The 21,538-nt window shown below is 37.8% G+C and overlaps 2 protein-coding genes across 6 annotated transcripts in view; both read left to right on the top strand.

Moving 5' to 3' along the window:
* The first annotated feature begins 6 nt into the window (after window positions 1-6).
* GTF2H2 (general transcription factor IIH subunit 2) lies at window positions 7-13,544 on the top strand. Of its 2 annotated transcripts, none has more exons than XM_009648683.2 (15): window positions 7-99; window positions 187-264; window positions 986-1,022; window positions 1,650-1,736; window positions 2,590-2,640; window positions 3,109-3,163; window positions 3,984-4,089; window positions 5,092-5,182; window positions 5,348-5,435; window positions 5,990-6,097; window positions 7,278-7,341; window positions 8,227-8,330; window positions 10,256-10,358; window positions 10,627-10,666; window positions 11,080-13,544. In XM_009648683.2, the coding sequence occupies exons 1-15, from the start codon at window positions 44-46 to the stop codon at window positions 11,197-11,199; spliced, it is 1,188 nt and encodes a 395-aa protein (XP_009646978.1). In that variant the 5' UTR covers window positions 7-43; the 3' UTR covers window positions 11,200-13,544. The 2 variants fall into 2 exon arrangements, with proteins under 2 accessions (XP_009646978.1, XP_035744380.1); XM_035888487.1 differs by having other exon boundaries at window positions 10,611-10,666; window positions 11,080-11,138.
* Window positions 13,461-21,538, top strand: part of LOC104135045 (NLR family apoptosis inhibitory protein) — an 18,114-nt gene continuing 10,036 nt past the window's right edge. For 3 of the 4 annotated variants that reach the window (XR_004841152.1, XM_009648651.2, XM_035888486.1), the window contains exons 1-8: window positions 13,461-13,544; window positions 15,129-15,712; window positions 17,837-17,936; window positions 18,407-18,488; window positions 19,416-19,467; window positions 19,952-20,071; window positions 20,593-20,692; window positions 20,981-21,056. Coding sequence is in view for 3 of the 4 variants with exons in the window: in XM_009648651.2 (XP_009646946.1) it covers window positions 15,133-15,712; window positions 17,837-17,936; window positions 18,407-18,488; window positions 19,416-19,467; window positions 19,952-20,071; window positions 20,593-20,692; window positions 20,981-21,056 (1,110 nt within the window). In the remaining variant the exon portion in view is untranslated. Of the gene's footprint in view, window positions 13,545-15,113; window positions 15,713-17,836; window positions 17,937-18,406; window positions 18,489-19,415; window positions 19,468-19,951; window positions 20,072-20,592; window positions 20,693-20,980; window positions 21,057-21,538 lie in introns of all 4 variants that reach the window. The other variant, XM_035888485.1, reaches the window with a different exon arrangement.

Raw genomic sequence — 21,538 nt, forward strand, 5'->3', positions numbered from 1 at the left:
CGGCCGCCGTTGCCCTCGGCAGCGGCAGAGCGAAGGCGCGGAGATGGACGACGAACCCGAACGGACCAAGCGCTGGGAAGGAGGCTACGAAAGAACATGGTAGGCTTTCCTTTTGCCTCCTCGCCTCTGGCTGGTGAGAGACGAGGAAGATCTCCCTTCGCCTCAGTAACAGTCTGTTTTGCCTAGGGAAATTCTTAAAGAAGACGAATCCGGATCGCTGAAAGCGACCATCGAGGACATTCTTTTCAAGGCAAAGAGGAAAAGGTACTATGTGTGGCCACGAGCCTTCTAATAATTCTGGTTTGGTCCCCTATAAGGACTTAAATCATTCTGAAACTGGGTCCTCTAGGTTGAGTAAGCAAATCGGCATGCCTGCAGTGTATTTTTGTGCCCTTACGCCTTCAGAGCTCCAGATGCGTGCTTCTTGCATGCTACCTATTAGTTGTGCCAGGAAAAAATAGTGACATTTCTTTTTATCGTTAATCTTAAGACTGAATATGTACAGGCCAGATCCCCCAGATGTACGCTAGCTGAAGAGGTGAAGTCTTGATCTGATGAAACACGGCGCAAAGCACTGCAGTTGCAGTTTGCGCTGCTTAGACAAAATCCTTCAGCTTTTTAATACACAAATCCTGCTTCAAGCTGGGTTTTGGCATCATGGCACTACATCTGTGTTTCAAATTGTCAGAAAAATTGCTAGACAAAATCTAGATTTGTTTTCTTTCAGATTATGTTAAAGTATTAAAATTTGGGTAAAATTTTAAAGTTCTCTTAAACCTGGTAGTACGGTACGGTTTTTGTTCTTTTGTTTTGTGAGAGGCATGAAATCTGTTTGTAATTGTCTTTTTTTCAGTGCAGATAAGCATCTGTGGTTTGTTATTGCTTCATATTTGTCAGAAGTCTGGTATTGGATTTGCTCTGGACTTTTGTTTTAGGAATCATTCATTCATTTGCATCTTACTTGAATCCTTTTGTGTGTTTTTAGACTCTATGAACACCATGGACAAGTTCGACTTGGAATGGTATGTTAATGTCTTAACCATAGTCCAAAACTGCTTGAGTAGAGGTAGTATGCCTAATCTTTTGCTGACTTAATGTGCTTGAGACCAAAGCTTGCATTTTCTACCAAATTTTTTTTTTTTTTTTTTTTTTGGTAAAATTTTTTTTTTTCATTCTTTGTTCATTGGCCATGTGGGATGTGAAGCAGGAGTATTCAGAGGTGGAGATTTGGCGTGTTCGCTGTATCAGGGTGCATTTTGCAACAGCAATCAGATCACGCACATTTGCACTGTTGTTTTTCTTCATGTGAAAAGTGGGCATAATTCAAATGAGTTACAAACAACAGCATTACTTTATACAACGCTGAGCTCTTAAGTTGAGGAACTGAAGGTGCAAACTATGCATGTTTTGTAGCTTATCACGAGAGGAAAAGAACAGTGTGCGTTTTTCCAGGTAGTCTTTTTTTTCATTTTGAAGGAAAAGTGGAAAAAATGCATTACTCTTTCAGTTGCTGTTGATTCCATAGCTCAGTATACTGACTTTTCCCTGTTTGAGGGAGGAAATAGCTGCTTTTTTAAGTAAATGGTACAATGAACAGTTCATTTCAATATCTGTTCTGTGAGTGATTATCACTTATGGTGAAAATGCAGATGCGTCACCTTTACGTGGTTGTTGATGGATCAAGAACTATGGAGGACCAGGATTTAAAACCGAACAGACTCACTTGCACTTTGAAGGTATTTCTGTACTTGAGAGTTTTCTCTTACTAATCCACTGTTTCTCACTAAACCAGTTCCATTTTACATTTAAGAGAATGGCAGTCTCCTGTGACTAGATTACGTGCATAGCCTCATCTCTCCCCTCCTCCCTATGTTTTTTCCCTTGTTTCTGTGGCTAGTCTGTCATTTTCCTGGTTTTTGAATAGTAAAATCATTACTTACAGCATTAATTTGCCTTGCACAAGTGCTTCTATTCAGTGAAAACGCTTTGAAAGGACAAGTTATGGAGAGACACATTATGGAAAAGTAAGTGGAAATTAAGCTGAAGTGTTACCTGTAATAAAGGATGAAAGAAGAACAAACATGCTTTCATTACTCATCTAGATTTTTTTTTTTTTCCTTACAGTTGTGTTTTGATGGATTCTGGTTTGAATGGATGCTAAACAGGAGTTGAATTGGGTTGCTGCTTCAGACTGTGGAGGACTTGAACTGTACATCTTGTACTATATGGTCTTCTTTAGCAACCCTAAGCATTGAAATCCTGGGGATTGATGATTTTGTACAGATTAGTGCTTTTTGGTGATTCGTAAACCTCCATTTGAACCAACAGTAATCTAGAAGTTTAACATACAAAGTGAATAAAGGGTGGGTAGCTTCTGAAATGTACATTGCATTGGTGACATGAAAGGAAGGAGAAGGACAGATGAGCTAGAGTGAAAGGAGAATGGAAAGGAAGGGCTCATTCCCTCTTTTTTTTTTTCCCCAACTGTTTTTTTTTAAGTGATACTGGAGGTTTTGCAAGTACTACCTGCTTAATGCATGTGGAATAAAGCTGTCTTGAGTTTTTAATGGTCTTAACTTTTCTTTATAGTTACTGGAATATTTTGTTGAAGAGTACTTTGACCAAAATCCCATTAGTCAGGTATGTACAACCATGCAAGAAAAAAGTAGTTGGAAGCTATTTTAGTTAGTTTTAGTTTTAATGCTATCTAGTAAACTGTTTTCAGCTGATGTGTTCCTTTCTATCCCTTCCTCATCAGTGTGGTGAAATTCTTGTTTGTGCCTGAACTAATGAAAATAAGAACCCATCTCTTCCCTTTTTCCTAAACATAATTTCTAATACAGAAGACCTGATTTTTTTTTTTCAGGTATTTAGAACGTTAGAAGATTTCTTTTTGTATTTTGTGGCAAAAGTGCTGGAAATACAGGAGTGTATGTTAACTGATGCATAGTGTTGTGCTGCTGTTGTTAGACTTACAAGAAAACTTTTATAGTTGAGTGATTCAGATCCACAAAGATGTATTAGGCAAAATATAGCAGAAATGTAAATCAACTTATTTTTAAACTTGCTAAGAAAAGTTATGCTTTTTTTTCCCCCCCCCTTCTCCAGATTGGCTTAATTGTAACCAAGAGTAAAAGAGCTGAAAAAATGACAGAACTTTCAGGTAGGGAGGTAGTATATTTTTTTTTAAATTGGAGATGTTTTCTTGTCTTGCATTGATGTTATAAGTTCTACCTGGATGACACTGCTGAAAGTGAATTAGTGTTAACTACTTTTTAATTTAAAAGAAGTTATTGCAAGTTATCTGAAACCAGAGTCATTATCTTGATCTGGTTTTATCTAGAATCGTCATTGCTTGCTTGTTTGTGATCAGGTCTTAACCAGATTGCAACTAAAATATGTTTTGTTTCCCCTATAGTTAATTTCTTTCTTTAAAGTTTAAGTTTGTATTTTATGATATCTTTGTGTTCTGTGAAATCTGATCAGATGTTAAGAAGCAAGGTTTCTTTCGTTCAAGCTTTCTGTTACTAGGAATCCATGTGGCTTCAGAGATGAAGTCTTAATTTTTTTCTCTTTATTCACCTGTAAAACTGGAGCAACTCTGAGGAATTTGAGGATTGATCAGTCCTTGAACGGTACTTTCAGGGTAACAGAGGAAACTAAATCCTGTTTCTGGTGAAACACTTTGTGGGACACTTCACACTCATATTAAGTGCTTAACGATACACAACAGTGATTTTACTCTTTTTGACTTCTTAAAGTTTCTAACAATTGAGTGCCTGTAGAGTAAACGTCTTTCTGCTAATATACTGTTTTATTGTTTTCTACATTCTGATCAGGAGGTCAGTTTCTAAGAAGAAACATAGAGTTACAAGTCACAGTTTGAAAACTGTTGTTGTACAAGTACACTTCATTTAATATAAAGTTTAAATATTCCAATTCATTTAACTTGTTATTTCAGGTGAATTGTTTTTCACTTACAGGTAATTCAAAAAAGCACATAACTGCTCTGAAGAAAGCAGTGGATATGAACTGCAGTGGAGAGCCATCTCTATATAATTCCCTAAATTTGGCCATGCAGACTTTAAAGTTAGTATACATGTGGAGTTTCTTGTTTTCTTTTGTTTCCATAATCTGTGTAGTCCTGATTATGAATTTTTGGAGGCGCAGCTATAGTATTTTTTACGAGTAGCCTCTTGCATAGTGCTGACCTGAGTCTTTAGAAGGCAGCTTTATGTCCTCTTGCAATACAAACTATTAAGAATTTAAATATGCTAGTATTGCAGAAGTTGATTTTTCTAACACAAGTTGCTTCTATTTAGAGGTGTGCTGCTTATAAAAAGCAACAATATTTTAAAACAAAGTAGCCGATTTTATGTTGTGTATGAATATGGTAATGAAAGACCCTGCAATTATTTTTTGCTAGAGAGCTAAGGTAGGAGAGAGGGCAAAGTTAGGGGTTAATAATGATAAGAGAACAGGAAAAGAAACAGCACTGAATCACAATAATCTGGTGGGAGTTTTGGCATACTTTAGAGAGGTAATCTTTCGAGTGGGATAGATTTGAAAAACTTTTTTGCTATGTGAGGTATTGAGATGGGATAAACATTTGTGGAAGACTTGTAACAAATTATTATAGCTAGAAACACTGACAGAACAAAGCCAGTAGTCAGCTTCATAAAAATTATTTGAATGACTAGTTGGAAGAGAGTTTTCCATTAAGAACTAAAAGATAGTTAAAAGTAATGGATCTACACCTATAAACTGATTAGAGATTATTTTAAGAATTCAGGAAGAATTACTGGAGTGCTGCTGGTTTGAAAGTGAATTTTATCTGTGAGAGTACGGATGAGGTACAGAGCAAACAATCAGATAACTATTACACAGTCAAATACTGTATTTTAGATACTAGAAAGGTTTGCGTTTTGGAAGGTGAAATTCTGGTGATCAGAGAAGGATCTTACCAGCCTTTAATAATCTGTAGGGAACTTCATATCGTGTCTTCTGACTTTAGTACGTTGAAGTCTTTGGAAACTTTAGCATACAAGTAGCTTAGTGTACAGAAGTTAATTAATTATATACTTTCTTTAGGCACATGCCAGGACATACAAGCAGAGAGGTTTTGGTAGTCTTCAGCAGTCTGACGACATGTGATCCATCCAACATCTATGATCTAATAAAGGTACAGAAGTGAAGTTTGACTGCTACATTGAACATCCAAGCTATTAGACTAAAAACAGACAGTTCCAGTGTCATTGCCAATTAATTTTCATTTAAAACTTTGGACCTTTTTACTGTTTTCTGTTCTGCATATGAATTTGAGTATGCTTTCTTTTTCCATTTGAAGTGTTTAAAAGCAGTTAAGATCAGAGTATCTGTCATCGGCTTAAGTGCTGAAGTTCGAGTTTGTACAGTGCTTGCCCGAGAAACTGGTGGTATGTATCTGAAGTTCAGTAGTTATACTTCTAATAAAAGTTTTAAATCAAAATTAAGTAATTAATTTGTCATATATTCATTAATGCATTTTGATGTTTAAGGATGAATATTCTGTTTTGGTGGCAGAAAATTTAAGCATTTCCCAAAGCTACAAAATACACAGCATTTAGTGATATTCTTAGCTGGTAGCTGCATCTCTAGAGAGAAGCAATGTATGTATTTTAAAACCTAGTGTTCCACATATGAAGCTACGTGATATGGAACTTAATTTATGTAACATGTTAATATCAATTACTACAGTGGTAAATCTGACTCATTACTACAGTGTAATATTGGAGAAAAAGATGTGGGCCTTCATATGTAATTAAACATTCTGGTGTTATTAGTTTTAAAACTTGCCATTTTCAATAGCTTTACCAGGACTGGTTTTTAGGAACAGGGTTGGCTAAATTATTTTTTTTTTACTTAAGTTGTTTTCTGTCATTTGGAGAATGTGTTTGTATTCTTATCTGCTCATAAATCTGAGAGTAAGGCATTTCTTTCTTCGTGACAGGAACGTACCACGTTATCTTAGATGAAAGTCATTACAAGGAACTGCTGATGCATCATGTTAGTCCCCCACCCGCCAGTTCAAGCTCTGAGTGCTCCCTTATTCGAATGGGTAGGATATGGTTTTGTTAAAGTCTGAGTGTAAGATCTGCGAATCTTGTCTTTTTCTTTTGTTGCATCTTCTGTGTTAACACCGTACAAATAGAAGCATAATGGAAGACATTACACAATTGGCGTTTTTATTTTAACTTTTATTTTGCTAAATAGATATCGATTTTCTTGATGTTGCTCCTGCAAAGTAGTCAGTGTTTAAATAATGAATTAAAACAAATAAGACAAATTACTCAATTGCAGTTGGAAACAATAAAGTGGGATGATACTGCTTGTACAATAATTGGTATAAATGTAATACTTAGAAATGAAGGATGAAAAACTATTTTGTCTCTCCCTCTTTTTTTTTTTTTTTTCCCTTGTAGAAGGCAACTCTTATAAGCTTAATTGACTGTCAGAGCCATCTGTTTGGCCATGTAGTACATGTTTGTTAGGAGCACTGTTGTGGTGTTCTTTCAATAAATGGATTAGGTACCTTTTCTTCTCCTGATGTATTTCTTAATAAATTTAAGCCTGGACTTAAACCAGAATAGGAACTCTAATGCCAGGAATTAGAGCATCAATCTCTCACTTTCATCCACCCATTTTCACAGATGAGAATGTATGTATTTTTATGTGTAGATTTAAATACTGAAGAGATTTATTTGTTATAGGTAAGGCCTGAGCAGCAGTTGGAAAAATTAACTGCCCACTTGACATGAGCTGTAAAAAATAAGTGGTACAAAGAATTTTATAGCCTCCATAAAGTGCTATAGTGTCATCTGTCATATACAGCACTTGGAAGGTGAATGTATGCTTGGTGTCTGCATACAAAAATATTTTCCTCTTAATTAGAAACCATTGTTCAAGTGAACATTCATGTAGTGTTCTTTCTGCTTTCCTACCATTGCACATCATTTTCTTTTCAGCTGTTCTTCAAAAGTGGGGTTCCAGTTAATATTAGGTCTATGAAAAGATTTTTTTTCAGATGGGGGAAATACAATGAGGGATTTGTTGGTGGATGTAGATAGAGAAGTAGAAGGAAAATGTGATACCCAATAAGAGTGTTTTGCTTCTCCTGTAGCAACAAATGAGATAGGCCTTAATGTTTAGAATAATCTTGGAACTTTTCCATTGAAGTAAGAAACAGAAAGATTACTTGCCTGTTTAAAATTGGTAATATGGGATGATTTTCTCTTCAGGTTTTCCTCAGCATACTATTGCTTCCCTATCTGATCAAGATGCAAAGCCATCCTTCAGCATGGCGTGAGTAGAGTTGATTAGAATTCAATGAGCTGACTAGAATTCAGTAATAAGTCATATTTAGGAAATCTGCTCATCGGTTAAAGGATTGCAAAATAACATGAAAAAATATCAAGTGATGTCTTGCAACTTCTAAGTAGAAATTTTATTTCCATTTGTACATCCAGTATGTGGCTGTAGTTACCTCTGTTAAATATGCTTTTTAAAACTTACATTTACAATTTTTTGAAGGTAGTAAATGGATTTTAGTTGTGTTGTGCAGTGATTAAACACAAGGGAGCTACAAGTTATTAAAGTAATTACTACCAATTTTACTTGCATTTTTTGATTCAGGCATTTTTATCACTATAAAAATGATGAGGATGAAGGGTATTATCTGTAATAAAGTATTTTTTTAATCTATTTACTAATGTGACTTTAAAGCAAAGTTTAAAATAGAGACCTTGTTTTGATTAGCATATTGGTGCCCTTCTCAACGAAAGGAATCAGAGTTTTCAGGGATGATAGGGCAGTCTGAACTTTCAGAAGGAAACAGTGTCTGTTTTGGAAGAACAAGTACTAACATGCATCTCGGAGTCAATACAGAGTATTTCTCTGTGTGTTTAAGTAGAAATACTAATGCTGTTATCTTTCGTGACACTATTTTTAAAAGATATATTGGCTTCTTCATGTGGGAAAATTTGGTCTTTGTTGTGTCTCTGTGGCAAAATGTGGTTACTGGTATCTCACCCTATCAATTGCTTTCTGACACTTCCATACACGTGAAACTGTTGCGTGGAAGCTACTGAAACTTTATAAACTATTTGTTGTGAGAACTATGTAGTATTTGTAGTTATGTAGTATTACGGTGTTACTTCTTAAGTATTAAGTTGTCTCTCTCTGCTCTAGGCAATTGGAAAACAACAGTGAGCCAGGTCTTACGCTAGGTGGCTATTTCTGTCCCCAGTGCAGAGCCAAATACTGTGAGCTGCCTGTGGAATGCAAAATCTGTGGTGAGTAGCAAGAAAAGCTGAGGAGATGAATTATGAGTTAGTGGTAAGAGTTAAGGGGTAGAAAAATTCAACTATACTTAGGAATTAAAAACCAGCTCAGCTTTAAGAAGCCTGAATTCCTGTGTCCTGGGATGTCGGCTTCGTACAAGGGACTTCCAGGGTATAACTCTTAACAGTAAAGCTGTATCGTATTCCCGGGTATAATGTTATAAACTAAAATCCCTAAAGCAAAGGGGAAAAGAAGGATGATTCACATATGACTGGTAATAATTTCCTCAGGAATCCTGATTTAACAGACACACCAGTGTTTCTGACTCCGTAGTGCAAGGCCATGAAGATAAAGAATGCTTTGGAGTAAAAGGACAGAAGTATCCCCCAACCTCTGGCAGTATGGATGAAAGGTTTCAAAGTTGAACCCTAGGGCCGGCTGCACAGTGACACATGAAAGGCTACAGAGCTGTAAATGGAAGCCCTTCAGTCCTGCATATGTTAATGGACTGTGCAACCAATGGTGCCTCCCCCTGCAACCCCCCTTAATGAGGGTGGGAGGGAGGATTAGCATTTTTTTGTAGTATTAATATTGTGTGAGCAACAGCTGTCCTCTTAGCTTCTACAGGCATATGACTAAACATGATGGGTATTATGAAAATGCATGTATTTGGCAAGAGAATTAAATAATTCTAGTGTGGGGTCACCCTGTCCTAGTTTCACATTAAGGTTTTATGTCGGCATGAATTTTGTTTCAGCAAAGTAATAGTGTAACTGGAAAAATCCCATGTATCAGCAACAGATTCTCCACAGCTGCAGCTGTCAGCAGAGCAAGAGCTTGGAAGTTTACACTGCATGTGAGTGAGCAATGAAGAAGTTTTTGCCAGGCTGTGCCCAGCTAACGTTAGGCTGTTGTCATGGTTTAACCCCAGCTGGCAACTAAGCCCCGCACAGCCACTCACTCGTTTCCCCCCTTAGTGGGATGGGGGAGAGAATTGGAAGGGTAAAAGTGAGAAAACTTGTGGGCTGAAATAAAGATAGTTTAATAAGTAAAGCAAAAGCTGCACACAAGCCAAGCAAAGTAAGGAATTCAGCAGCCATCTCAGGAAAGAGGGGTTCAATCATGCATAATGGTTACTTAAGAAGACAAATGTCATCGCTATGAACATGTCTCCCTTTTCCTGCTTCCCCCAGCTTTCCATGCTGAGCATGACATCATATGGTCTGGAATAGCCCTTGGGTCGGTTAGGGTCAGCTGTCCTGGCTGTGCCCCCTCCCAGCTTCTTGTGCACCCCCAGCCCACTCGCTGGTGGGGCAGGGTGAGAGGCAGAAAAGGCCCTGGCTCTGTGTAAGCACTGCTCGGCAACAGCTAAAACATCCCTGTGTTATTAACACTGTTTTCAGGACAAATCCAAAACGTAGCCCCATACTAGCTACTACGAAAAAAGTTAACTCTATCCCAGCCAAAACCAGCAGATCTGTGTTAGCTGACACAGGGCTTCAGCACTATTACAGCAGGCGGCAGCAGAGTTTTGTAGTTGGGCACCATTTTAACCGGTGATGTGAAACAGCAGAACCATGTTGCCAAAGAGGAGTTGTGCATTTAGATTTAATTGGAAGACTTTTCTATGGTTGCATTATTTTATGGCGTGAGGATGAAAAACTTTATAACTCTACAGCTGTGCATTGTAAATGTTCTTCTAAAGACTGAGTTAAACCATTTAATTAGAAATTTGGGCAATTTGCTGGTTTGGATTTAATTCTGGAAGGGTTTGGATTATGAAAGCTGACAAATAATACTATGGTTTTTAATTCTTAAAAGCTCTGAACCACTGAGTAATTAAAAAAATCTTTTTTTCCATTTTGCTTTGTTTAATACAGAAAAGCTTTTTGGTAAGTCCTCTCCTGTAATAATTTTGATGTCTCTTTATTTGCAGGTCTTACACTAGTGTCTGCACCTCACCTGGCTCGCTCTTACCATCACTTGTTTCCTTTGGATGCCTTCCAGGAAGTTCCCCTGGACGAATATCAGGGGGAACGGTATGCAAATCATATTTGTGATAATGAGTGTATTTGTGGATCGTATAATTTTTTTTGTCAGAAAAGTAAGAATAGCTGGGAGCAGCTTCTTTGCTACTGGAGACAGTGTTGAATGGGCATTTTGGGACACATCTGGCAGCAAGAAATACTGTAGTTTCCATTGACAGTTACCTGTGTCTTCAGCTGAATAGCTGAAATAATTGCCATAAATTGTTAATATATATTAAATGTTTTTTAAACACCGTTTTACAGACTTGTTCAATTTTAGGTATTGTCAAGGCTGCCAAGGAGAAATGAAAGATCAAAATGTAAGTATGTTGAACTGCATTGGAATTGCATTGAGGGGTGTCAGGAATAGAGATGATCCTTAAGTATAGTCTTCTAAAGACCAGAAGAATATCTGTGGAAGTTTATCTCGTGGTTAACTAGAGTTCTCTGTCACAGACTCACGCCTTTTACACTGCAAAGTCTGTAAAAGTGTGGGAAGGGATTTCCTAGAGAGTTGCTTAAATAAGCTTCCACTCTTACTCAGGCATCTACAGTGACTCGAGCTCAGCCCTTTGGACATACTTGCTGTTAGAAACCTGTAATTCTACTGGGTTTCTGTGATGTTAGCAATATAGTCTATTTACGTTGATGATGCAGCTGTTGCCCTACTGTAGTGCTATGATGGTGATAATTTTTTTTTATTTTGACTTGTTTTTCTATCTTTTCCACACAGGTTTACATATGTAAAGTGTGTCAGAATGCATTTTGTGTGGAATGCGATTTGTTTGTTCATGATTCTCTGCACTGCTGTCCTGGCTGCATTCACGAGCACCCTGCTCCTGTATCTGTATGATACCATCTCTTTTTAGAAATTGTCATATCTATGTAATTCTTGCATAAATCTATTTTGCTTATTCAGCCATATCCACTGATGCACCTCAAAACAAGAAGGACCTAGATGATTACAGGAGAATGAACTCCGGCTTGGGAACAAACTTTAACTTTTGGCTAATGTATTAATGATTGTTTTACTGCTAATATATTCTTGAATCATCTGTGTCTGAGTTCTTTTCTTTGTTCTTGTCTGAAAAGCTCTGGCTCTTCCAGAAAGTTATTGTGAGTACCATGTATATTTGTAAATGTGAAAGTGATAAAACTGGTTTCTATGATAATGTGATGATTCATCTTTGTTTCATTATTTGTTAAAAAAAGAAGCCCTGAAAATATGTTTTATATATCAATTGTTAGAAGCTCTTGGTTCTGGTGGATGGTGGACTTCTATAGATCAAAATATATTTTTTTAAGAATTTAACAAAGATGTTTTTGAGCAATCAGTGGGGGAACATTTCAAATACTAATTTGAAGTGTTGTGGCTAATCACCTTGGCTTTCAGTAAGGAAACGCAAATACAGCTGTTAAAAATGTGCTGAAAACGCGTTTTAGGTTTTAATGGTACAGCTCAAAACTGAGTGAATTGTATTACTGTTGTGTCTGTAGTTGTACAGCTTAAGTTTCACTGTCTTGTCAGAGTGTGAGGTTGCTGAAAGGCAATGAATTTGCAATGTTGTAAGACCTGAATTTATACAAACTATTGTTTGATCGTCACAGTATTGAAGAAAGTGATGCTATTCTGATTCTGAGGCTAGAATGAATTGCCAGAACTGCAAGTCATCTTCTCTCCTTGGCTAAAGCCCCAGAACAACAGACAACAGAAGAAGAGGCAGGGGGAGAAGGAGAAGCACGCATCCTTACCTGAGCAGTGAAGAATGGAAATTGAGACAAGTGCAAGACCCTGTTCACCATTTTGCAGTCTCTGTTCAAAATGTGATTGCAATTTGAACTTTTGAGAATGTAGCATGCTACACCTCAGTAGGAGGAAGTTGTGATGGTGCAGTGTCTATAAAGCAGTACATCACCTCTAGTTTTCAGAAGTCATCTTGTGTTGTTTTTAATAGATCAGTGACTGAGTTACTCTGGATGTATTTGACTTAATTTTTAAAACTGTGACTTTTGTTGTCAGATTAGGAAGAGCAATCATCTAACCACTGAACCTTAAAAGTGCAAACAAGCAAACAGAAAAATCAAACCCCCATCTTAAGTTAGTTCCCTGTTTTTCATGCTCACCATGTACAAACAATACATGCTACTTCTCAGTTTTCACAGGCAGTTTTTGTTTCAAGTCCTTTAAACGTGCAAATTCTCAATTTTTAACATGGCTTCTGCTTCTTCTACTTGTTACAGCTGCAGTCTGGCTGAGGCAGTAATTCTGCTATGTTGGCAGAAAAATGACTGTTTCAGCATCTGTGTTTCATTTTGTGCTGATTTAAACAATCTCTATAAACCCTTTGTGCTATCAGGTGACTGCAGTGCCTGTTACTGTAAGGGTGTCCTAAAAACTAGCATAAAAATGACATATCCATGGGGGTTGGTGTGGTCGAGTAGCCCATTCCAAGCCCAAGGAATGTCCTAAGCATCTGGCTCTTGGATACTCTGATACTGGTGACAGTGTCTTGATACGATGTTTTCTGATAATACTTTCATCCTGACAGTATTTCCTAATGGGAAAAAAAGGTTTTGTCTAAACACTTTAAATCTGTTCCAGTTTTTTTCTCTTTGCTAGATACCAAAATAACATACTTGGAAGTAGAAGCTGTGTGGAAGTTGTGGCCATGTACTCCATAATCTGCTTGTGGTCTGAGTAATGATGTGACTTGTAGTTTTCCACCCTTCTCATTGGATAGGAAGAGCAGTTCAAACTAGGTCCTGAAAAATCACTATTGGGGCAACATTTCTCTGATGTGTAAAGAACTTCAGCTGGGGCCTTTGTTTTTAAAGCATCATGGAGGAAATTCTTCCTTCATCTGCAGTGTTCGACTGGGATTCTCTGGATCTCAAGCCTCCTTTGCTTGTGGGAAGCTACACCCTGCTTCATTCTTGTTACTCTATTTTCTTATTTACTGGATCTGCTAAAAGATGAGTCAATCGGTGAGGTTATTGGCAAGCCTGTGGGAAATTCTTACACTTCCTGAAGAAGTTGCATAATACAGTTTGGACATAAAGCATTGGGGGAAGAGACAAAAAGACAAAAGCATCCTATGGTGGGGTTGAGGGCACAACTGTGGCAAGAAGTTTGAGGCTGAAAGGCACAGTGAGATTAGAGAGCGCACTGCCACATGGAGTGAAGGGGATTTCTGACAGGTGAGTGCCCTTGCTTTACTGTGTGCTTCGTACTTGCTAGCAGGAATAGAAGTTACCATCTGTATTAATGGTTGTAACTGGTTACCAAGGCTGGCAGTGCTGAAAATGCATTCATTAGAACAGGAGTGGAAGAAATGTCTGGGTTTAGTTTTGCGTCAACAACAACAACTCGTGCAGAATTTAATGGCGTCCCGGTCAATATGAGGAACAGTTTTAGTTCTAGATTGTCACGTAGCTTATAGCTGAAAAAATGCCACTAAGTACTAATTCTGAAGCATTACTGGGTTGTGCAGACTCCTGGCTGAAGGAAGGAGAGTAGATTAATTTTATTTTAAAAGTCATCAAATTTGAATGAGAATCATGTTTACATATTTAGGAAAAAATACATGGGGTGCCCATAGTGCAATTCATGAAAGTAATTTTTCAAAATGTAATAGAACTTGAAGACTTTTACAACTTCTGCAGCACTTTTTGTCTTGGGATTTGAAAGCACTTAAGTTGTTAGCACACATTTTCCTATGAGAGGAGATAGTGATTTTTATAAACAGTGAAAATGAGTAAAAACAGGAGATTGGAGATTCTGGATTTAGAATCACTTTCTTGAGGATGAATTTGGTAAATGTTGTAAATCTCTTAAGATCCCTCAATTGTTTGAGAAATCAAAGCTCTTTGGAGGTGGGGGGAGCAGAATTAGACTTTATGGAGCTAAACTGTAGACAAGTTTGCTGCTTTCTGAACCATCACATAGCAAAATATTTCCTATGGTTGTCTTACCACAGTACTAAAACCAACAAAAGTTACTACTTCTACAAGATGAGCTCTATTTGAGAAGATTAGTGTAAATACCAAACATTTAATAACACCACTTTATTGGAGAGAAGTATTGACAGTATGAGTTTGGCAATAAATTTCATTGCCAAATTAATTTCACTTTGTGATGTTGAAATCCCAGTTCCTTTTCATGAAAGATTATGCGATTCCTGCTAGCCACTACTTACGTTGAAAACAGCTAAAATTTAAAAATACTGCAATAAAACAATTGCTTTCTTTGAATTTTTTTTTTCTGTTTTTCACTTCTACTTCCTGTCTTCTACTTGGCATTGTATATTTTGCCACCTTTTTTTTTTTCTAATTTAAGGAGAAATTAAAAATGTGCTAGCAACTTTCAGTCATGGCTTTGGGATGGAAGAATTCGGATGATGGAGGTGTGTTGCTTTACTGAGGCCATTCCGGTTTTTTAAGCTACAGACTGAAGCTCTTAGGATCTGCCAATCCTGTGTCATATTGCTCAAATCTCACCTGTTGATGTCTATTCTTTCCCTCATTTTGATTGTAGAGGCTTCAGCATCCTTGATACTGCCTTTATACGTGGTCAATCAGAATTCACAGAAGTCTCAATTTGGCTAGTCAGATTTAATAATACACCTTTTTATATCATCTCTACAGTTACCTTATCTCCTCTTAGTAAGGTGAAATCAAACGTTTATAACCTGCAGAAACCATGTTATTAAGGTAACGGAGGTGATGACTGAATGTTACCTAGAAGATTCGGGTAGTATAATTTGGTAGTCTTTGGTTTTTCAGAAAAATGTCTGCCAAGGAGGACCCTACAGTGGAGACAAATGACAGTGAAATACGTGAGCTGAGTCCTGCCGGATTGCAAGCTTATTTCCCGCATGCAGGCTTTGATTTTTGCATGTTTGTCAAAAACAGGGAGGCAGAATTCCAAGAAGCCCGTAAACAGCTGCAGAAGAGTTACAACCCTACCATGAGAAATGAACACAATAGATTAAAGTCCTTCTTGTCCTATACATCTTACTCATCGTGGTCTTTGACAGAAATGGCAGCTGCCGGGTTTTATCACACACTTGTTAAATCCAGTGTGCAGTGTTTTTGCTGTGGATTAGTTTTATTTTCCACGAAGGTTAGATACACCCCCTACGAACAGCACAAGAAATTTCGTCCCACATGTGAATTTATCCTGGGGAAAGAGGTGGGTAATATTTCAAAGTATGACGTACGTGTTCAGAAGTTGGAGAAGAACCCAGCAGAGCATGCCTTGAGATACAGCACAGAAGATGCAAGGCTGCAGTCCTTTGATGGATGGCCGTTCTATGCCAGAGGAACAAAGCCTGATTCACTTGCCAGAGCTGGGTTTTTCTTCACAGGTAATTGGAAGCGATGCTTGGAGGGATTTCTGGTTTGACTTATGAAACGATGTGAGTCTGCTTACAATACTTGAATGGGCAGAACATTCTTTTTGTCGTGCAGCTCATCATTTTGCAATGTGTTGTATCCCCTGTAAATGCTTTCTTTTGTAGTCTGAAGAACACAGGCAACTCAACTGTTCCTCATGTAGAAGGTGTTCCACATTTTTTATCATCCTTGCTGCTGTTCCCTGCTGCTTTTCCTGTTCTAATACAGTGTTTTTAGAGTTGAGGGGATCTCAATCACATACGCTGTCTAAGATGTGGACTGATCGTGGGTTTGTACAGTGGCATAATTATACTTTTTTCTGCTTATTTGTCTGTAACAGGTGCTAGGCTTACAGATCTGATGTCTCTTCCTTTCCCCAAAAGGTGCAGACTGCTTTTTAAAGATTGGCATTATGTTTTCCCTATTCAGCCATAATCTATTGCATAATTGCTTGTATTTTGGATCCATCTTCTGCTGTATGGCCCCCCTGCTTTAGACAGTGGGAATCTCCCTGAATTCTTCTGTAGCGAACATTAATGCAAACATTGCAGAGAATGTCACTTCAAGTCCTCTGCAATTGCATTGTCCCTTTTGAATGGTTCTTTTACAGCCTGGTTAGCAGTTGGCTCCACCAGCTCCCCTCACTGGCTTTTGCCTCCTGCTCCCTGGAAGAAGGTTTAGATTCCTTTAGCTTGCTACTCTTGGACCTTTTTTCTTTCCCCCAGCTTGCCTGATTTAATTTACACCGTCTCTCAGAGCTTTTGAGCCTTCTGTTTTCTTTGCTCAAAAGCTTCAGCTTTTTGAGTGATACCTTTTTAATTCTTATAATCTTGATTTATTTTCCTGTCAGTCATACTCCTTTCCTGTGACTTTTCGTAAGTCTTTTCTCATAAATAGCACATGCTGATGTTGCACTTCCAGTAAAACATCTTTCAGGAACCTCTCAAATGCCTGTAGGAGAGTTGTTGGGGGAGGTTGGTTTGGTTTTTTTTTTTTGTTGTAAATGTATTTGGTTGTTTCTATTTAGTCAGCCATTTCAGCTTCCTTACCCTTGCGTAGTTCCTATTTTTGAAGTTTAAGATGAACTTACTAGGTTCCCTCTTTCTGTGGGGGAAGTTGCATCTATGTAAATTGCAATCATGGTTACACAGTGACACTTGCACTATGAGATTTTGAGCTCTTCCCAGTGCATTTCTCAATACCAAGTCACATAATCCTGTACACTTGCTAACCAGTTGCCCCGTGAGATTATGCCTGATCGTCCCTAAAAAAAAAAAGTCACCTTTACTTTGCATCTCATGGTGGTGTCTGCGCAGTGCACTTGAGGGATAACTGGAGTCACTGGGTACAATTCTATTTCTCACCCACCGTGCCTCTCTCATTTCTTTGAGCATTACCTACTCAGTTTTGTCATCCTGGTTGGTTGGCTGGTAATGTGGACCAAGAACTGTATTATTCCATAGAGGCCTGAAATTCCCTTCTGTAGAAAATCTTTCGTCTTTGTTGATTAGTTTGATTTTGTTCTAAGATATCATTAAGGTCTGATATTCCTCTTCCTTCTAGCACTGTTTACTCAATTTTTCCTGAATATTTTATATACTGGCATTACAGCGTTTGACTGACCTGTCTTTCTTCCATCACGTTTATGCTGACTATCAATACGTTAAATTAGGAATGGCAATTCTAGTTCTCCCATCTTATTTTGTTGGTTTCTAGAATCATTCATTTACAAATAAGATGACTAGGAAGAATGCAAAATTTTTAAAAAAAGACAACAAAAAAGACAAGTTTATTCTGTCAAGCCTATACACTTTCTCAGATATTTCTGAAGTTTTGTTTTGATGGAAAGATCTACCTCACATTTTCACTTTTGGATCCGCAGCAAGTTTAGACCCACATTGACCCAACAGAAATTAAATAGAAATCTAAGCAGTTTTGTAAACCTTTTTAGTTTCAGTTGCTGTAATCCAAGAAAAAGGCTTCCCTTAGCTACAAATTTTGGACCAATGATATACCCTGGTCTTGTGGCTAGAGTGTGTGAGTAAAACACACAAATGTGTGATTATCTCTTGAGATCCGTAACTTTCTACATGCAGGCAAGAAAGATACAGTGCAGTGTTTTGCTTGTGGTGGATGTCTGGGAAATTGGGAAGATGGTGATGATCCTTGGAGAGAACATGCTAAATGGTTTCCTGAGTAAGTTGACTGACTGACCTAGAAATATTTCTATATGTACATAAAAGGTTGATTGGGTTTCAATATCTCTTTTTTTCCTCAGCAACTGTGCTGGAAAGCAAATAAAAAAGCCCCCATGTTTTTGTCTTCAAGGTAGTTATATTCAGACAATTGATTTCAGCAGATCTTTATTTCTGAAAACTGAACAGTATAAGTCTGCTATTCGTAGCCTTATAATTATTCTATATATATTGTTTTACATACTTTCTAGAGATCTCCCATGGGCTTTTCATTGAGCAAAAGCCAGCTGATTATTCTCTCAGTCACTATGTTGCATGAACGATGCTGAGGCACTAAAAAGTTTGCCTTTGTTTCATTGTCTTTCTGTTGTGAAAAATCTTGAGTGTGCACCTCTTAATAATAGAAACACTGCTTCCAGAATTTTAGTTGGAATTAATTCTTAGGAATATTGGTTTGGTTTTTTTTTATAGGTGTGAATTCCTTCAGAGTAAGAAGTCAAGTGAGGAAATTAAAAAGTATATTGAAACATACAGTGGATTTGTTGGAGTGGTGGTAATCTTGTAATCTATTTCAATCTTCCTTTATTGTCTAATACACCCCAAGGAGGCACTATCTGGGATTTAAAGATAGGCAAATGAGGACTTGACACTGATTTCCAGCCTCTTCCTCTTAAAAAAAAAACCCCCAAACAACCGAAAAACCCAAAAAACTAAACCCAAAACCCAAAAAACCCCACAACCCAAAAGCTGGGTATAATTGCATACGTAATTAACACTGTGCGCTCTAGGTGGAATTTGTTTCATGTAAGTTTATTTTCACGTGTGCATCCAAGCTGCTTGCCTAGGCAATACCTAGGAATTTCATTGATGAAAAGCAACTTACCTCTAATTGGCATTTATCCTACTCAAAGGCAGACTAATTAACTCCTCATGGCACCTATACATATATATTGATTATTAGGAAGATTGTAGGTGAGTGTGCTAGACTAAGCCCTTCTGCATGGCTGAAGTCAGGTTAGGCGACTTCTACCCTGCCAGCTCTTGTATGAATTCATCTTTGTGTGGGGGACTTGCTTTCATCAGAAAAAAATATATGTACCATCTTTCATGATTAAAATCTCTATGCCTCAAAAATTAAAAAAATCTGGAAGCTAAACGCATTAGCTAACGTAAGACGAGAGGACTGCAAGTATTGCTTGGAAAACATCATCTCAGATATCTTAAGAACATCAGTGCTATCTTTCTTTCTTTTTTTCAAGCTGCTACTGTCTGAGGAGAGCCATTTTTTCCTCATTAATAGTAACCCATCATTAGTCAATTCTGTTTCAGAAAATTCTTTCAAACTAAAAACATTTAAAATGTTGATATTTAGTACTAGCCTTGTGTATATATTGTAGTTAATTCCTTTGTTTAGCTGAAGAGTGAAATGAAAATAGAATGCATAATAGAAATAAGTATTAATTTTTAATTTTCCACTTAGGGGAGGCATTTCACCGCTTCCTGTATCAGGGAGAATTTATCTACAGCAGCAGGTAAAAAAAAAAAGAATATGCTGTTAGCTTTTCATTAGAAAATAATTCCTTCATATTTTTATTGTACATCACAATTAACAATAAAAGCTGCTCCATATGGTTGGTTTGGAGTTTTTTAAGCAAGATTACATGTATGAATAATTACTGGTTCTGTATTTCTGAAATTTTTACCACAAGTAAAAATTTGTTCTCTGTAGAAGCTCAATATAAAACATGCTGTTTAAGTAGATCATTTGCATGTGCCTGTCTGAGAGTGAGGTGAAAGATAAATGAAACCTGAAGGCTTTCTTTGAAAGAACAATGAAATGTTCTTCTGTACTATAAATCAAGAATATACACCTATAGTTGTCTGAAAGATATGGTTTTGTAGTTGTGTTTTTGCTTCGCTTTAAGCCTGGGATATTTGCAATCTAGTTCTGTTCCTGCTTTGGAGAAGCTGATAACAGGCTAAAGCTTAGTTAATCAAATGTCTTTGGTTGCAAAGGTGATCTTGTCTTGAACATCTTTGAGGATGAAGGAGTTCGACTGGACTCTTTTAAAACTTGGCCAGCAGAAGCCCGTGTGGAAGCCACTGCTCTTGCTAAAGCTGGGTTTTTCTATACAGGTATGAAACAAGTTTGTTAGCTATATAAACACAGTACAAGTAAAAGATCCACTTTCCAATGCAGGTGGGGCAGACGTTCAAGGTAGTCCTGGTACCTAATTAAAATCTTGCTTTAGCTTTCAGTAAGGAGAGTAATGCTGCTGCAAAATCAGAACAGCTTTTGCAAAAGTCAGGGCAAGGGAATTGAAATGGGATGATCCTGTCTGAGGTGAAATCCAGAGCAAAGAGTTGCAGGGAGGATATGTTTTTAGAAAGGAGAAAGCGTTTATCTGGGCACTGATATATTCATTTGTCTGGTGTCACTAAAAGGACAATAATGCCACATCTGTCAATTCTGTGGCATTTACTTTTCCTTGATTTAATTTTTATTAGTCGTGATTTAAAAAGCATGTAATTCCCGGTCACCAAAGTAAACTCATGAAGCAACTGCATTGTTGTAGTTTTTATGCTGCTGGCATGTTAGTAAGGAAAAAAAATCATGTACGTAATCATTTTTGAGGTGTGTAATATCTTGCTTGCAGGAAAAGGCGATATGGTACAGTGCTTCAACTGTGCAGGTTGCTTACAGGAATGGGAAGAAGGTGAAAATCCTGTGGAAGGACATGCAAAATGGTTCCCTAAGTGAGTGACAGAGTATCTTAAGACAATTTCCTGCAGTGCGATGCAAGTTGCCATACAATTTTGCTTTTTTTTTTTAATGCTACTTTATAACATATATGTTTCTTGAATGTATAGGACATTGTGCCTCTGTGAAAACCCTTTTTGGAAGTAATGTTGAAATGTAGAAATACAGTAGAAGTTTCCAATCAAAAGGAATGTTTGTGAAATAATTCCATCTTTCTGCCAAATGTAAGCAATTCAAGCAAGGCATTGCACTAATTGCTGCGTCTTTTGAAAACATCGTTCTAGTTCCAACTGCTTGGAAGTACTTGGAAAGTCACTGAAAGAGCGACCAGAGAGCCCATCGATGTTACAGTCTGCACAGGTTTGTGCTAGTCTGCAGTATTTGCTGTTAGCGAGGCAATTTTTGTGCTTTGCAGTTTTAAATAAGAGTTACAGGGAACCTCTGCGCGTGTGTGTGCAGAGCGAGCAGCAACAGCAGCTTATTGCAGTTCTTCATCCCAGACAACCTTTTGAATGCACCGCGTTTCAGAGGTTGGTTTGCTGAACAGGTGGGGGGGTATGTGACCTGTTTCGGTGTGATGCAGGCAGTGGCAGCCGCCCTCTGCCTCCCTAAAGGTGCTTCTGAGCCCTGTGGTTCTGGTACCCTAAGTCTTCAAACATGTGCCCCCACACAGCAGCTGTCTGCCTGCAGTTGGCCCAAATGGCAGAGAAAGCACCTCTGCAGGGCAGCTACTGGCGATCAGCTCTTCGGTAATTAACAGCAGTCATCCTTTGCTGGCGAACTGTAATGTGCACCACAGCACCTGGGCCCCCGTGCTCCGCTCCTGGTAGCAAAGTACCCCG

This window comes from Egretta garzetta, unplaced genomic scaffold, assembly GCF_000687185.1.
Source record: "Egretta garzetta isolate BGI_Z169 unplaced genomic scaffold, ASM68718v1 scaffold271, whole genome shotgun sequence".
Lineage (NCBI taxonomy): Eukaryota > Metazoa > Chordata > Aves > Pelecaniformes > Ardeidae > Egretta > Egretta garzetta.